Raw genomic sequence first — 18,116 nt, 5'->3', positions numbered from 1 at the left:
GTCAACTTGAAGCTGCACTAATCAAAATCAAAAATACATCAACTGATTATCTGTAACGTGTAAAAGGAGTCCCTTATCGTGCCAAACCCACCAAGAATTATCCTCCGTAGCTCTAGTGTTTTACTGTCTTCCAGCTCTTTTTGATTTTACACTCCATAAACTCAGTTTGGTTCAGCCTCACCATTCTTACCAACACTGTTTCATCAAATAACAGACAAAGTTAGAGACAAGCGGATGCAGAATATGTAGCATTTAGCTGCTGGATATTTCCCTCAGGAGTTGGTCAAGACCAAAACAGACTTAAAAGGAGAGTGAATATTGGATTTGTATTTGTTGGATAGCTAAAAATACCTACAGACGTTACATGAATGCTAATGTAACTTGCTGGGTTGTTTAATACCATGAGAAGCCCCCCTTCTGACAGTGAAGTTGTCCAACGGAGAGATAAGAGCAGTGGTTCAGCATACATAAATGCAATGTCTGAGCACAAAGTTCAACATCAAGAAACTCCACCGAATGCAGAGCAACTCCAGCCACTTTTAAAATCGTTTGCACGAAACAGAGAAACTGCATCAAAGGTTTCCGTGCAGCAGCACGGTACTGTGTGGGAACAGGGTCAAAGTATCCTGCATCACAAGTTCTGGAGAATCCATCAAGCCTGACCTTCACAAAGAAGGTCCTGGACTGGATACCTGTTGAGCTCTGTTTGGCGGTCACCTAATCTGTGGAGTGGGCCACTCTAATTCAACCCTTGTGCCCAGCGGTTGGCTCTGCCCTGCCCTCCTCTCCTTCCTTTCCATTCACAATGGTGAACCTCCTTCAAGTAACCCAAACCTTCTTGCCCCAATGACTCCTTCACCTCAGAACACAATAGGCTCTGTTCAGTCTCCCTGCCCTCAATCCCACTTCATAATGCAATGGGGCAGATCAGAGTAGCCATTGCGCAGCCAGGTCCACTTCAGGCAACAAGGTGCTAAGTGCGATCGATACAATGCAATCGCATCCATTTTCCAACTTCAGTCTGACCTGGCATTAGAGAACATCTTCGAGCTCAATGGTAAGAGCTGGGCTACGGCCATGTTCTTGGGATGACACACTGTTTGTGAAATTGGTTTGGGCCCAGACAGAAACTGAAGTGACTTTCGAGGAAGGCTGCTTCACGCCCCAGTGGTCAAGAAACTGATGCATCAAGAAAGACTAATGCAATATCCACTGGGGTCAAGTTCCATGAGGATCCTGACCTGCCAAGTCTACAGCCAAGCTAGCATCTCCGTGAGGATGTGCTTAGAACCATCTGTGCATTGAGCTAAATGCTAAAGTCAGCATGCTAACATACAAAAACAACAGGCTGAAGTTTAACCAAGGTATAACAGCCTAAACTGCATTTCTGAACTGTCTATCCAAGTCTGTGTTCAGTAGCTGCTCCTTACAACCAGATACAATCCAATGAAAAACGTGAGCAGGACTGAATGGCCTAATGGCTCCTCAGTCCCCGAACCCTGAAAAGGGGGACCTGGCTGGTGACGGTGTGTTGAGGGGTGGGTGGCATAGATATCCCACACAGGATTAGAGCCGTGCTGCTGGAAGAGGAGGAGGGGGAAAATAGTGGGAATGCCCCAGAAACACAACACCGCCTGACACATATGGAATGGACTCTTTGCAGCTCGACTGAAACACGCCTGCCAGAAAGAGAGAAGATCTGCAGAATCCCATCTTCTCCACGGCCAAGCATTCAGTCTGTGAAACGGAGCTGTGCATGCTGGTCACGTGTACATTCTGCCTGTAACATGTGTGACTTTGCCACCAAGTTGCCCCACTTCATACCTCGTCTTTCAATCAGACTGCAGAGTTGATTTGTTGGCCTGAACTACGAAAAGGTATTGAACACTGTAATAAGCTGGAATAATTATAATTTATTTCTTTAAGAGAAGTGAAAGCACCATTATACAGTACAGGTGAAGAAATGGCTTTATGGTCTCAAGAGAGAAAACAAGACTTTACCACTGAAAATGTCAAGATACACATGTAAGAAACTACAGAAAAGAAAATGTGATATAAATTAAACACCATATACTAAACAGCACAAGGCAAACTGTATTACAGATAAGCAACTACCTCATAGATTTTTTTAATTAATAATAATCTTTGTATTTGGTATTACTGAAGGATAAAGGTGAGGAAGACACCTATATTTTAGAAATGTCAAAATTACAAATGCCCATAAACAACTTTGTTTCCCTGAAATGACACATCTCACACACACATTTTAAATCAAACATATCAAGAAACATCAGAACATGCAAACCAACACGGCAATCCACTTCAGAAACAAAATGTTTCACGCTCGTCCCGTAATTTCCCATGAATCCACGCAGTCATAATATAGAATAATACAATATCTCCAGTTATCTACTACACAACGGAAGTCTGTGTCGGCCATGCGATCAGGACAACACTTTAAGGCTGTCACAGGAGGACGGCGCCTCGACACATTTTCACATGGTTTTGGTAAAACAAAGCTGAGCTTCATTCAAAGGTAAAATTGGTGTAAAAGTGTTCAAGAGAAACATTTTAAAATAAACTCCTCTGCATTTAAAGTCTCGCGACACTTGTCATGACCGAATGCAGCTGATGTCGGAGCAGTAATGCTCATACTTTCCCACTGTTGCTGCTTTCGGGACAAGCTCCTGGACATAAATTTCACCACTGCTCAAAAGCTGACAGTAAAGCAAGTTCCTGGCACTTGGAAGTGGCAGTGCTGCAGCAGGTGACACATCGGCAGTCGAGCTGCTACACCATCTACAGCAAATACAACAGCAGGACAACCAAATAAAGAAGCGTAATGGAGAACGTTTGTTGGCTGTTGGATGTTCTCATTAGTATTTGGGAAGAGGACACCATTCATAGGAAAAACGGTTTCAGCAGTCAGAATTGAAAAGGTGGAAAAGACTTCTCAGTGTCTTCTTGTAGAAGCAGCCAAACAGTGTAGGGAAAAGAAAACAAGAAAATCAGGAGCCACTTTGTCAACAGCACAACTGCTTAAGGCTGGAACACACTTGTCTGGGTTGCACAAAACCAAACTTGCACAGGGGTCGTACAGGAGAACATTTCCATTCTGAAATCTGCCTTCATACGAAGTTGGATCAGACAATCAGCTTTCTTGATGCTCAGCTCAGCACCACATGTTTAACATCTGAGAGGCGTGTGCATTGGATTCTCTGCGTAGACCCACAGAAACAATTATGTGCGTCTTCAGAGAACCATAATTCGAGCTTTCAATTTCCAAACAAACAGCGCAGGTGGGAATGAGGTTTTCTGTCATTGATTGTAGTGTTACTGGTATGTTTGGTGGCTATCTGAAGAAAGTTATTTAAGTAATTCATGTTGTATTTTACCCCTGCAGGGAGCCATTGATCAGGTGCGATTATATTTCTGTTTTGTTTGTACTTCATATCGTGTAGCCATGGTCCTGAGTCAATAAAGAAAAAAAAAGATAAAAACTGAAAACAGACACCGCCAATGTGAGCCAACGCAAAGGATCACAACCTCACATCCTGTGAAACAGACATGAAAAGTGTCAGGTTTGTGAGTCCGATGTAAAGGACAGACTGAGGTGAATGGGTGAGGGGTGAGAGCCTGTTAGGTGCACCCATTCTAACCTACCTACAGCGGAAGTGTCCATGACACAGCAGCTGGTGTGTGGTTACCATACGGACCGGGCCTCAATGTTTCTCATGTGCCTCTGCGGGGAGAGAGAGCTGCTCCATTCATGGGCTGGACAGCCAGAAGACCTGCAGTAACTTGAGCATCAACCCTCCATCTCTTCTCTGTCCCAGACCCAGGCTCACCTCAGACTTGTCTCGTCTTTCTGCCAGGGCGCCTCGACTGAGCAGGAGCCATGTGCTCTATGTTATTCCCAACACACTGCATTTGTGCATCGGCTCGGGGTTAGCCCAGGATATCTAAGCAGAGCAATGTGAAGTACACTGGTCAGGAAGAAGCAGAGAATGGTTTGTGTTACTTATGCACACCATTGTGTTTCTCTAAAAGAACATTCTCACCAGCAACTCTACTCTTGAATGAAGGTTAAATAAGTTTGAGCCTGTCATGGTCAAGAAAACGTAAAAGAAATGTCAATCATTCATTTTGTTGCCCACGTAGTAGTTATTTGTATGTAATGCAAACGTGAACTGTACCTCAATCACAAGTCCTTGGCAATAACAAACATCCACAAATTGAAAGGTCCCGTGAGGACTCTGTGTTAAGTGAATTCAGATTGGCTGCAATCATTAAGGTGGCCATTGTGTTGGCTTTTAAGGAGCAGCTTGGCTTAGAATGATTTTTCACCCAGGCACAAAAAAACAAAAACAAAAAAAACAAAAAACCACACTGCTCACTGCTGCCAGAGGATACTGTTCACACGGTTTTCAGTAAACTAATTTTCAAGCACTGGAAATTCAAATGAAAAAAGGTGAGAACACGTGAACTGCTCATTATGGTGCAGAAAAGCCGGCCAAGGCATTACAAAAACACAACCAGCACTGAAACTACTAATGTATATGCAGCAGCTGGTACTTTTAAAATCCAATTAACATCTTAACATGTGTAGGATTCTTTTTTTTTTTTTAAACTCAATTTCAACAATTTTCACTACTCAAATAAATACTAATAAGTTCCAAGCACGGTGCAGCAGTGTCACCAGCAGCTCAGGCAAGAGAAGGGGAGGGGTATCAATCCTAATCTGGCAAACACCAATTATAGAGTGGTTTTAATTTTAAAATCAATGTGCAATTTGTGCGTTCAATTGTAATTATGGCAGCTGTTTTTTTTTTTTCTTACAGAAAACGTTTTGCACCGAATCTGGATTTGCATAACATTTTTCATAAATGAGATGTAAACTTGTCTCAGTTCAAGCCACTTAAAGCACAAAAATGTGTGACTCTCGCTCAAGTTACCAACTTTGTGTACGTGGAACTCCTCTGTGCAAATATACTACTGTAAAAATTTGTTCAATGTGATGGACAGCAAACATCTTTACATTCAAGGCTGAAAATATCACCCTTTTTTTTTTAATCTAAAAAAAAAAAAAAAAAGGCTCCAGTCAAAGCTTAGTATCAAGTAAGTGTCCATTCTCTAAAACCCCTTTAAGTCCCATTTATTTGAAACCAGGCTCAAAGATCTGAGGAGCTGCAGCGGCTTTTCACTTTGGGCACTACTAGAATCTCATCCCCATCTCGAATGCTGTAGGAGTGGAGGGCCCGGCTGCCGCACTTCAACTCCTCAGGTCCCAAGACTGAACACATCTCCCGGTTGATGTAGAAAAGCCTGATGCCATTGGTGGGCAGCTGCAGCAGAGCTCTGAGGTGTTTCTTCAGGTCGCACACTGTCTGCTCCAGACGGAGGCTGACTGCCTCCACCCTCTCCCCCCAACGGACATCCACCATGGTGCAGCGGGGGCTCAGGTCCACCTCCGCCAGAGGGGCCAGGTGACCATACTTGGATACAAGGATGTGGTACCTGGGAGAAATCAGGACTCATGTCATATAATTAGGTTGTTATTTCCTATATAACGATACCCCCTTTGGCACAAGTAGAGAGGTAAAAGGTAAGAGGGAGTTGCACCATTTTAACTGTTTTATGGTAAATAAAAGCCTGGCACTGTGACTTCCTGGAGCCATGCTGTCACACTGCGGTTGCCAGATTTGGTATCATTGTCCCTGTACAAAAACACAGAGTACTAAAACCTGTGCGCACAAACTGTATCTGGCACCACAAGCTTTGGCTGGAGAAACTCCACAGAGGTGTTGGGCTGATGGATAAATGCCCAGAAATCTTTCTAGTGTGAAATTCCCCATAAAACCACAAATTTGACAAGTATGTCATTTTTACATACAGTGTTAATTTCCAAAATTTTGAATGATTGTTTTTGAAAGTTTCGAAAAAAATAAAAAAAGTGTGACTGGGAGTTTCTATTACTTACCTTTCTGTGAATATATTCAAAGGGACCTGACAAAAACGACTTATTCTATAAAGAAAACTCTGAATATAACTAATAACACATCAAGGCATTTAAATTGAAGCTTCTCACTTAAGACAGCATCTTCTCTTTTGATCCATGTATAGCCTGTGATGCTTTTATTAGCTCTTACAGTCATACAGAAGACGGGGACATACAGGGATGCTATACACGTATTCTTGGACTGGATACCTTAAACACTGAGACGAAACATTACAAGTTTTGTCTGCTATAGAGGAAGCAGAGACATGTGATTATGGCCTAACTGAAAAATCAGCTTCCATCAGCCTCTTTTGAATCTTTTCTTATTGATACGTCAACTTCAGCTTTGGTCAAAAAGTTTTTTTTCTTTTGTGATAATTTCAGCTTTCCCCCCCAAATTTCTGGTGTTTCTACTCAAGTTGTAAAATCAGCAAACAGGTGGATGGGAATGTACGTTGTGTGTGTTTAAGAGGCAGAGAAAGACAGAGTTCTCTGCCTCTTGCTTGCCGTGAGAAAGCTCTCAGCCACCTCAAGGGAATGCATGCTCGAGATAAGGACCCAGGAACGATTAAATAAAATCCAGGAGAAAAGGCCTGTGCTTTCAAAGCTACTGTAACAGCTGGGCCAATCAAAGCAATTTCCCTTCCCTCCCCAAAACTCCTCTACAAAGCCGGTCCCCCTGGCCTGGGGTTTCTGGCCAAAACTTGCGGTCCACCCTGGGAATTCTCCTCTAAGGCCACAGTGCACAAAGTGCCATTCTAGGAAAAGCCATTTAGCTAAAAGGCTTCATTTAAGGTGGTAAGCATGGTATAATGGGGAAAATAATGCTGCAGGTGATAACAAGCCAGAATTCCAACTGTCTTTTCCAGCATTCTTCGATAATGGACGATCAAGTAGCGGCAGAAACAACACGTTTTGGAGCTAATTCAGAACCTATCCAGCCCAGATCTTAGCCAACTTCTCTTTTGGTGTTTCATTTTCCCATTTCTCCCTGTTCTCCAGCTGAAATAAAACCTGCTTAAAAAGTTAAAATGCTGATTTCTCCTATTCCCTCCCACACTGGCCCTCAACATCCCCTGTTCCAGGCCCAGTGCCTTTTCAGTCCCTCTCTACTTATTCTGTTGGACACACTGACTCTCAAATTTCGTTTTCAAACCAGTCCTCTCTTTTTCTCTTTCATTGCAACTAATCCTTCCTGTCCAGCAAACACATTTCATTCTTTATTTTTCCGTTTCCTATTCCCACAACCCCTACCGCTTTCCCAGATTATCTGCAATTCTGTGTGCGTCTTTATTCAAAGTCTGTTGAGGTGTATCGGCCTCTATAAGTCTGAGGTAGGTTTTATGGTTTGATCTGTGTTCATAGTTACTCAAAGCCACAGTCAGATGTGTTCACCTGAGAGGCTGTGACCAACCCTGCAGTGCAGGGTAGCAAGGCCACAGCCCCATCCGAGAGGAAAGCGGATAGTGGTGTGTTCACTGCTTACTGAGCGTGTCCGACATCCCCATAACACCCACATGCAGTCAAGGTAATCCTTAACCTCGGACCTACACTGAGAATCTGGCTCTGAACCAAGACCACAAACTTGTCATTTACCAGCAGACTGGTCAAATGAACATGTCTGAAGGTCTTTAGGTAGCTACAGTGACGTATGAGGAATAAACACAGCACAATTAAAAAATAATCCTTGGCTCTTCACTTGGAAAAGATCATTTTGTCTTCGCCATAACGTGTAAGACATTTTATAGCCATGAGTGCTATGTGAGCTCCACGTGACATCAGAAAACAAATCAATCTCTCAACTTAAAGTTTGAGGTTATCGGAGTAGGTGTATATATTTAAAAAAAAAAAAAAAAATCAACCTGCTACCTTGTGGATCAGTTTTCCAATCAGAGAATTCCCGGCACAAAGGACTCATTGAGCAGGGAGAGACTGGTGGCATTGTCTCCCAAAGGTTAGTTTCCCCCAGTCAGGGACTACACCTTCCTTCACAAATCCCTCCCCAACATTCTGCTGAGGTTAAGTGGAATGCAGTCGGCGAAAAGCATGGGCAATGATTTGACCGCTGTCGGGCCCGGTGGAGGGCGGGCGTCCCAAAAAAATTATACCACATACTGTAAGTGTAGCGAGGACAAACGGCAGGTTGTTGCTATTGTTGCAACTTTACAGGTGTTGACAGAGACACAAGTAATATGTGTGGAGCTACATATACTGACCAAATTCTGTGATTAAAGACCAACAGCAATATTTATGGATTTAAGACACTGAAACAATTGTGACTGAAGTTAAAATCTGTAAGCAACAGTTTAGGTTCAGGTTGAAGTTCTGAAATGATCAGCTGATTAACTGACATGATAATGGTACTGAAAGTTGTAATCAATAAGTGTGATTAAAAAAAACATGTTTCATAAATCCTAAGTTCTTCTTGATATCCAACCTGGCTGGTGACTGGTATTGGGCTAAAAAGACTTCTGATTTATTTATTTATATTTCTAAAAAGCACTAAAAAATGTACGATCGATCATTTACGATATCCTCTTTTAACATTTGGCATGGAGTGAGAAATTTGTGTGTGTATGATACATGCATACTGCGTGTCTGAGTACCTCTCCGGAAGCTCCTGCTGTGGGCAGTCCTGGTAGTACCTGATGAAGAACCTCTCAGCATCCTCCCTCTCTCCGTTAGACACCGCACCCCCATTCAGCACCACCACAGATGGCAGCCTGCAGGCAGGAGCAGCAGTCCAAGCGTCACGCACATTTATGGCAAAGCATGATGATTAGACAGGATTTGATGTACATGTGTGAACAGCTTTGGACTCACTGTGCTAAAAGGAGACTACGCCTCTCCTGGGGGGTGTAAGGCTGCAATAAAGGGATCCCCTTTGCCTTGACTTCCTCCAGCTTCGGGAATAAATTCAGCCTCTCAATGTCCTCCCATTTACTGAGCCCTGAATAACAGAACATCATAGGGGCACTGTGAATATTTGTTTTACACCATGCACTGAATATTTCACTCTGACAGGTGGAACTGTGCACAGTCTTCATTATGGCTCTCAGACCTGAGTTGTTGAGGTTGATGCTGCGCAGGTTGGGGAAGAGGCGCTGCAGCGTTTCCTGAGTGTCTCCCACCGAGTTCACACTGTTGTTGGCCAGCACCAGCGTGCTCAGACACGGGTACATCAGGCCAAACTTCCTCACTTCCGCCCATTCCTGCAGCTGGTTGTCTGTAATCTGCAGCAGGCGTAGTGACGGACAGGACGTCTGGGATTCTGACACAGAGTTGTAGCCATTCAGGCACAGAAAAAGCTCCTCCAGCCTGGAAGATGAGGTACAGTGAAACGGCCAAGTTTGAGAAATGTACAGTAGGTACGACAAAACCTTTTTCAGACCATATCTGCATTTGATAAATTAGTAATGTGCTCATTTTGAGCTTATGTATCTTCTCCTAGCTCTTTGTTATTATATTGTTATTAACTGTCAACAAATCCAATGAAAGACCTAGGCCAACAGGGTGTTAAGTCCCTGTCTTCATACCTTCTGTATTACTATTAATGTATGATTATCTTTGACATAATCACATTGGAAAAAGGGACAGAGCTTCATCATACAGTAATTGCATCAACAACACAATTCATCTTACTCTGGTGTATGTTGCGTGAGCGTGTGCACCGTGTCCCAGCTGACGTGTGTGTTGATCAGGACAAGCCGTCGGACCCTGGAGAAAATCTCAGCCATGCTGGGCTCCAGCTCCACGCCGCTCAGAGGATTCATGCTCAGGTTGAGGAAGTCCAGGTGGGGAATATTGGAAACAATGGTGCAGATCTGGCAACCCGCATTAACAGAAAACAACAGTTTTGGGACAGCTTTTAGTGCATGAATATAAACCAAACACCTGGGGTGGACTGAATAGTCAAATAATAATCTAAATGATAAGTCAACCCTGCTTCTTGATAAATGAATGCGCCTTTGCCAGTCCTGAGCCAATTAACGTGAGTGGTAACAGGGTACGGCAGGTGGCACAGCAGGAGGGAACTCTGCCTCCAGCCAGCACTCAAATCACCCTGGCCGCACCACAAGGCTGTTACATATGCTCGATGTGCTGTGTAACGACAGCGTGGAATGACTGTGCTGAATTACACAGATTAATTGAATTACATTGTGAAAGTGGGATAAGATTATCTATTCACATCCACACAGCACTTTGACATTTCACAGTAATAAAAACACAAGTGTAAATAATAAAATGAATAGTAGCTCAATTCCATTTAGCTGCTTCAGTTTCAAGGCCCTGGTATAATGCGTGATTGGCTCACTGTCACACTGTCATGGCTCACTGGGGCACTTGAATGGAACAGAACAATCAGTAATGCTATTAGCAACACCTGTGCTTTTCATAGCATGACAAGTCAAAAATATCTCCTCTGGAAAAGGTCTGTTCCACATCATTCATCATTTAAGCCCTTTTCACTGCACACACTTTGGCATGCCCTTGAAGAAAAAGCACACATGGAATTAATAACATTATTACAAGCTGTAATTCATTTCCCAGGTCTTCATATTGCACACACTGATTCACTGGCATTGGTTGCTGGGGCACTTCAGTGTATCAGAGGGTCTTTAAGGACCTGAAGGACACCCACCTCTCCCCAGTCATTCAGCTGATTGTAGGACAGGTCCAACTCAACCACATGGGCACACAAAGTTGCAATGTCTGACTTGTCACCAGCTTTACTGATTCCACAGTCATTCAGAACCAGTACGCTGGGCAAGAACAGGCGATCTGCGAACAGGAAAACCCATGTCAGCTCAGCTCTTCATGATGAAGATTTTTTTTTGTGTCAGTGCTCATCAATGTAGTGGTGGTCAAAACCCTGATTTAGTTCCCTGCATCATCTCTCACCCTTGACGGGGGATCCTGGAGGGCTGGGCAGAAGCACTACTCCCAGGCCTTGGCCATAGGGGAAATTCTCTGGGTTGTACTTCTCACTGAGGACTTGGACGAAGGTGCGCACCTCCTCTTCATCAGAGGATGACTCCATGGTTCCAGCCCTGAGAAGGTATCTAAGGAAGAGACAAAGTCACAGAGGGTGTAAACAACAAAAGTCACACAAGGCCCTGGGTCAATTACATGTTGCTCTGTTTCACTTTAGAAATGTTAAGGATGTGGATATTATAAACAAAACAACGACAAATCCAATGGAAAGACTACAACCAATTTTTCGACACAGGTGAGGAAAATATACTTTGACTCAAAAATAGCTAGGCACTGTAGCTTTTGGCAAACATTACTCAAACAGGAAATCATTTATTTCTTGGGGACTATTTTTAGCAGCGGATTTGGTAAGCTCGTGAGTATTTATGGCACCAGGATCCACACGTGAGAGCAACTCAAAATAAACTACGGCAGCCGTGATTACAGTGATTAAGGAACGTGTCATTCAGTACAATGGAGTGGCTCACTGATGTGTGATGCTGATTGTGGCAACAACGGAGCTTTATGTCACAGAGGAATAAACCCCAACAAACTTCCGCTACTTAGACAGTACATGTGCGAACAATCAGTTCATTGTTGGCTCTGATGTCTTCAGTGGATTTGTTGCCAGTAATAAAAATATAGAATATCACCAGACTTATCATTAAGTATTAAATGGCTTGACAGATTAATAAACTTAATGAACAAAGTGAGAGAAGAATAAAAAGCTTTTTGGACATGACTTTCCTGACACCAGATCTGGACTACTGTCAGCCACTTTAAACCATTTCACTGGGTCTTGCTGCTCCTACAGGCACAGTTTTGTTCTGCGTTTGGTGCTTTTCAGTATATGTGTAAAATAAAAGGGTCTAAAAATAGCCCATCAACACCACAGAATAGCCTACAAGGCACAGTAGCAGAAACGTGAGCCAAAGCAGCAATGACAAGAGCAGGTGCACAGCTGACACTAATGCACTTCTTAATGTAGCTGAGCCACCTGTTCCTACTGAAAGTCACATTTTATAGCCCTGAAACAATTAGCTGACAAAATTCAGCATGAATTTTAACAATAAATCAATCTTTTAGGCAAACCTGTCAAAATATAGCTTTTCCAATATCTGGATCTGCTGCTTTTTCTACTCTATATTACAGCAACATGAATATATTTGGGTTTTGTACTGTTGGTTAGACAGCAAACTTAACGTATACTTTCACATTAAGGAAGTGTGGGCCACGGAAATAAAAAACAGGACATGTATCACTTATGATAAATAATTCAAATACAAAGCTGTCAGTTTTGGCAACTAACAGCTGATGGCTGGAGGCCAACCTGGCAACTATTTCTAACCCTCGCTGCAGCAGAAGCAGCAGTGAAAGAAATAGCATAAGACGGAGTAGGGAGGAAGGTGGAAGGAGTAGCAGTAATAGTACCATCTAAGGTAGCAGGAGGACAGCTGAGATTAGTCAGTTAGTACACAAAGATGATCTGCATCAATTCTTTTTGCACTAGTACTATTTTGTGATTATATCAGAACATATTTCCTTGACACTGATTGTCTGTTCACACACAGCATGCAGGTGCCCAGGACTCACAATCCTGATCAGCCCTATCAGTTTCAGACAGATTTAGGGGTCTGATCATCTTAAACTCAGCCCACCTGAGGTGATGTGTTTGCCAAACGACCGAGCGTTACGTCCGGACTCTGTCTGATGTTTCTGTCATAGATAGTTTCTCGTTACACAGATCTTCTGTTTCTTACCTCTGATGTAGCAGAGACCAAAGGAGAGACTGTTTTCAACAACACATCAGATCACATGCCTCCGCCCCTGATGAGAGAGAACGGTGATGAGAACATGGATGAAACAAGCAGAAAAGAATCAAAAAGAACCTAAACTGAGTCTGGGAAGCAAAAAAAAGAAACTCATTTACATGCATGTATATATTAAATGTCTTTACCACCAAGAAAACTACTGGCAATATGGTAGCTGGGATTCAGTCCAGCCCAGCAACATCTTTAAGGCTTTCAAAAAGGTCTGCTAAACATATGTCAAACTAGTGTGATATTCTCCTTTATGGAGAAAGCCCATCCAGTGTTGACACACATCCATGCAACCATCAGTGTAATATCAATGTGCAATAGTTCAATTATTAGTGTAATATCAATGTACAATATTTATTGTGTTCTGTAGTCACACAACTCAACAATCTCCATCTCATATTTATTTATGTATGTATGTATTTTCTTCTTAGTTTAATCTCTTAGTTATTCTACTATTGGAATAGTGTTTAATTAATCTTGTTCTGGCCATATTGGTCTATTACTTTTATTTTACTTTTAATTACTGTACCCCTGCTGTTGCTAAATGCAATTTCCCCTCTGAGGGACTAATAAAGGATTTTCTTATCTTATTTAAAACCTGTCCATATAATGTTACCTTTACCATAGTAACCACTGGGTTATCAGTCATAACCACTGCGTTATATAAGTCTTGGATTTTTTTTCTAGTGAAAATTATTTAAGAAGTTTCCTCTTGAGCATTTGTTAAACTACTCACTACTGCCCTCCACGGTCTAGTGGCAAAAATGCCACAATAAGAGTTACAGTCCTCCAGAAAATAACAAACAGCATTAATTGATATATCGATGCCGAATTTAATAGTGACCCGCAACAATCCAGAAAAGCTCAAAAGTATTACTGTACCCGACTGTACCCAACTTGATGACAAGCAAAGATATTTTAAATAAAAAGATTTTTAAGGGGGTTCGGCGAGGCATTCTTCAAGCCACGGAGCACGGCATGTTGGGGGGGGGGGGGTCTGTTTAAATACGACCGAGGCCTGGCTGCGCAATGTCGAACGAATGAGCAAAATAAACTGGCAATCGACTCTTTGATAATAGCGGACAAAGTGTATTTATTCAGTTCACAGGCACAAAAGCTAACGACGGTGGTGTCAACCTCGATAAGTGGGCAACACGTTAGAAACGCCAGGTTGTGCAGCAGTGAGGCTAACTTTACCTTCAATGCTCCGTAAAGGTAAAGGGATTTCGGTGGCTACTGAAATCGAGCCATCGTCACGACCTCACACTGCCCACACACGCAGCCATTCTCGGTGTGTTATTTAGGAACCGCTGGGGTATATTTTGAAACAGTTGCACTCACCGTTCCCGGAACCCCCTCGGTGTTGTGTTTGTTTTTGTTGTTCTTCGGTTAGTTGACAGTTTAGGACACGCCCACCGCCCGGAAGTGACGTTATTTAAATGTCTGGGTTTATTTTCTCTCCGTCCGTCTTCTTCGTCGGTTTGTAAACACAATTTCAGTTCTCACAGACGCTTTATCTGGAATAACAAGGATATTTTATTTAAAAACCAATCACTGTTTTTCGCTCAAGTTTTGACAATGAAATTTTGCTCTTTGGTCAGTTAGTAAACAGAAATTGTGTGTTACTGTCATATTCTGAATCTCTTAAGAAACTTTAGATACAGTTAAGGAATACGTTATTGTCTTTGATGCAGTTCCCACAGATTCTCTTCTAAATAAAGTGTGCAGTAACAGACATACAAGAAATTATGCTAAATTCCAAATAAATACTCTTTTAATAATAAAGCACAAGAAAGAAAAAAAAAAAGGCATACACATAAGAGATGCAGTGACTTTGAAATGCAAAGCATAAATATTACAGTCTGAATGACAATGCCCTAATAAACTGAACCAAAACACAGTATTAGTCTCGGCTCAGTGCAAATACAGCAGGAGAGCTTTGTGTCCCTCATATCGGAAAACTTTGACAGACTGGGCAAAGTTCGTCTTGCGTTTCTCATTCACACACTGGTAACTCCAGTAGAGGTGAAAGTACAGATGTGAAGTACATCCTCTTCATTCTTTCATTTCAATAAAATGACATACAGTTTGACTCATTTTGTTACTCATTTCCAACTATTGTAAAAAGTCTATACAAATTAAGATATCTGAAATTCACATCATCCACTTTACTTCATTTGACCAACGTTTTTCTTGTAACATGCACATATATTCAACAGTAGTTTGAATGGACTAGAAAAGGGGTCGGCAACCTTAAATACTCAAAGAGCCATTTGGACCATGCCCCACAGAAAATAAAACACCCGGATCTAAAATGAGGATAACACTACATATATCGTTTTTGTTTTTTTAACCTGTATGCTATGTATAATAAAAAACTATAGTGTGTTGCAGTTATTAAATCAGTGAACTGCTACAGAGAGCACGAAATTTCTGCATGTAACAAAAACATTTTGAACTCTGAAAAAAGACGCTTGGTTGATGCTTACTTTTAAATAAAATACTCAATGTCTATTATATGGAATAAAAATCCAAACTATTCACCTGCCGTCTGCTTCTATGTTCCCTCATCACATCATCGCGTGTACTGGAGCGTGCAGTCAGCTGTCAACCTGAAAATATTGCCGCCGGGTGTCGCACATCGGTGGTTGTGACGCATATTTTGAGCGACAAAAAATTAAAAAAGTTTTATTTTAATGTTACAAGATCACCATAATCTTCAAATTTGGAATTACAATTAAAAAAAAACGAACGAGCTAAAACAAAAATACATTTAAATGAAATACAGTTAAATACAGTTATTTATTTTCCGAAGTCACAGGGAGCCACAGCAGAGGGATGAAAGAGCCGCGGGTTGTCGACTCCTGGACTATAACATGCCTACCTTGTGCTGCCACCAGATGGCAGTCATGTATATGTTATGGTTTGAATAAAACTTGTGCTCTTCTTGTCTCCAGATTTGACAAAGGTAGTTGATCTTATTTATGGTAATATTGAGACTTTGGGGACTGATCTGCCCACCCCTACCTTGGACAACTATTTAAATAAAAACGCCTTTTTTATAAAAGAGTTTAACGTTTAGAAAAGCTTCTTAAGCCCCTCGTCCTCCTTTTTCACTCTGTATTCTTGAATGTGCCAATCCAGAGTGGCCCATCCCACCACGGTGTGGCAGCCGGGAGTGGTGCTGTATGGGATGCTGGATGGACACAAATCATTTTATACCCTGAGGTTCCTCTGCAACAGACTCCCAATCAACGGTGAGCTGTCCAAAAGTAAGCAATGTACGCACACTCAGTTTGAGTGAAAGGAAGCAGCCACTCTCAGCGGTTATGTGTCTCTATTTATGATTGACAATGACATTTTTTGATGTCCTGAAGGGTTTATGCTTCACCAGACTCCATTATATTTCCATCTGTTTTAAGAAATGTTACTTTTTCTGGATAGTTAGCTGCGTCAAAACTCATTTACACAGTTAAGAGACACTGGATTTTCAAATATAGTTTTTTGGGGAAAATATCTGAACATCAAGAGGAAGATGCAGCGTCACATCCTGGAGCAGCTACAGCACCACCCATAGCTCAAATGATGCTTCCCTGTATCTCAACCACTCAACCAGTAAAGTAAAAAAGTAGATGACAAAACAGTGTCCCTCTCATTTTTCTTTAGTTTGACACATTGAATGAATGGATGTTACATTTAACCAAGACCATATAATCTCTACCTAATCAAAACCAAGCAGTTTATTAACCACAAAACATTTTTGTAACAGTCAGGAGAGTTGCTTTAAGAAGCCACTTTGCTTCAAATTTGCTTTGATTGTTATTGTTTTTGTTCCTCTTATTTGGACAGAATTAGTCAATAAGTGTAAATATTGCTATTGCCAAATGCTGTACAACATAAATACATGTATTAGGATAGATATTGTGGTGTTACAATCTTCAGCCATTTAGCACACACACAGAAGCTGGTCAACAAGTGCCGAAAACCTCTTCAAACAAAGCAACGTCACATGCATCTTCCCCTGTGGTGAACTGCCTAGCTAACACCAGATTCTGTTTGACCTGCAGCTAAAGACATCTGCAGGGGGCTGCTACAACAGGTGGCAGAAAAAGTCTTCCACATTTTCTTCTATGAAAGCAGCCACAGCTCTGTCAAAGATTAAAGGCCCTCCTTTATAAACGATGAACAGAGCCAAGCTACTGCCCATTATGTGTCCACAGGACAGCTGAGGCAAAAGGCGTCAACAGCTCATGCTTCTGCATCTCTTCATCTTCACATTTCATCTGTGCATGGATCTATCTGTTCTTTTTTCTTCACAAACCGACAGTGACAGGTTGAATCAACATTACCTCTTACTTTGGTAATGAAACCCTGCGCATTATTACTTTGTACAGGAAAAGTTTCAAAACAAGTTCTGGACAGAAAATGCTGATAAGGTTATATAACTGGAAAAAGGTCTTGTCAGCACCTCCACTGCCTTCACTCTTTACAGAAACACAGTAGGTGGCAAAGCTGGTATACTTGTCTAATACCTTTGCCGCTCCACTGCCTTTATACTGCCTGGCTTCAGAAGTTATGAGAGAGCAGGGTTTTAAGCAAAGTGTCTGACATGTTTCAGAGTTTATCACAGGTCAACAAAGTGTGTGATCACCTCAGACTAGTTTGACCACACAGTCTGGTTCCCAATTAAGAAGTGTATACATAATCAAGGGACTCAGCTGACACAGAAGAGTCCAGTGTTTTCTATATGAGCTATAAAAGGAAATGATGTCATCAGTGTCTCACAGGCACGCAGCCCTGCAGAAATCCTGGGAAGACTCTCATAACTGACCTGGGGACTCTGCTACAATTAGGCTAATCCTCGCGTTGTTATTTCAGTGCTGGGATTAACTTGTGAAAACATGCTAGAGATGTGCGTGTGAAATTAATAAGATAGGGCTCACACAAGTTTGGTTTAGGAGCATCGAGTAAGAGTATTCAGAAAGATAAACATGGTATAGCTCATGATGTGAGGGGTCAGGAAGAAAAAAAATCAGTCCAGAAAGTACGAGGAGGATGAGACGGGATGAAGGGGCGTGGCCAAACGCTCTCCTAATCCAGAATGATCCTGTGAGTCAGCCCCTGTCCTGGCCAGAGCCAGACTAATCTACCAGTGCCTCACTGTCCGTTTGACAGAGGAAATATAAACAGAGGCAGAAGAGTCCAAAACCAGATCCGGGGGATCATTTGGACCCGTAAACCCCAAAATCTAAAATTTGTCCTTTTCTTCTACTGGATCATCATCATCCTCATCATCATCATCATACCTGAGACAACAGCTAAAA

The 18,116-nt window shown here is 42.0% G+C and overlaps 1 protein-coding gene across 1 annotated transcript; it reads right to left on the bottom strand.

Annotated features, from left to right (window-relative positions):
- Nucleotides 1-1,893: 1,893 nt before the first annotated feature.
- On the bottom strand, nt 1,894-14,259 carry LOC121190583 (tubulin-specific chaperone cofactor E-like protein). The gene is made up of 9 exons (XM_041051435.1): nt 14,134-14,259; nt 12,733-12,799; nt 10,901-11,061; nt 10,641-10,780; nt 9,641-9,822; nt 9,060-9,316; nt 8,822-8,948; nt 8,605-8,721; nt 1,894-5,517 (listed from the first exon to the last, which is right to left on the bottom strand). The coding sequence occupies exons 3-9, from the start codon at nt 11,037-11,039 to the stop codon at nt 5,172-5,174; spliced, it is 1,308 nt and encodes a 435-aa protein (XP_040907369.1). The 5' UTR covers nt 11,040-11,061; nt 12,733-12,799; nt 14,134-14,259; the 3' UTR covers nt 1,894-5,171.
- Between the last annotated feature and the right edge of the window lie 3,857 nt (nt 14,260-18,116).

Source organism: Toxotes jaculatrix, chromosome 12 (assembly GCF_017976425.1).
Source record: "Toxotes jaculatrix isolate fToxJac2 chromosome 12, fToxJac2.pri, whole genome shotgun sequence".
Classification (NCBI taxonomy): domain Eukaryota; kingdom Metazoa; phylum Chordata; class Actinopteri; family Toxotidae; genus Toxotes; species Toxotes jaculatrix.
This window is presented reverse-complemented; position numbering and strand designations above follow the sequence as displayed.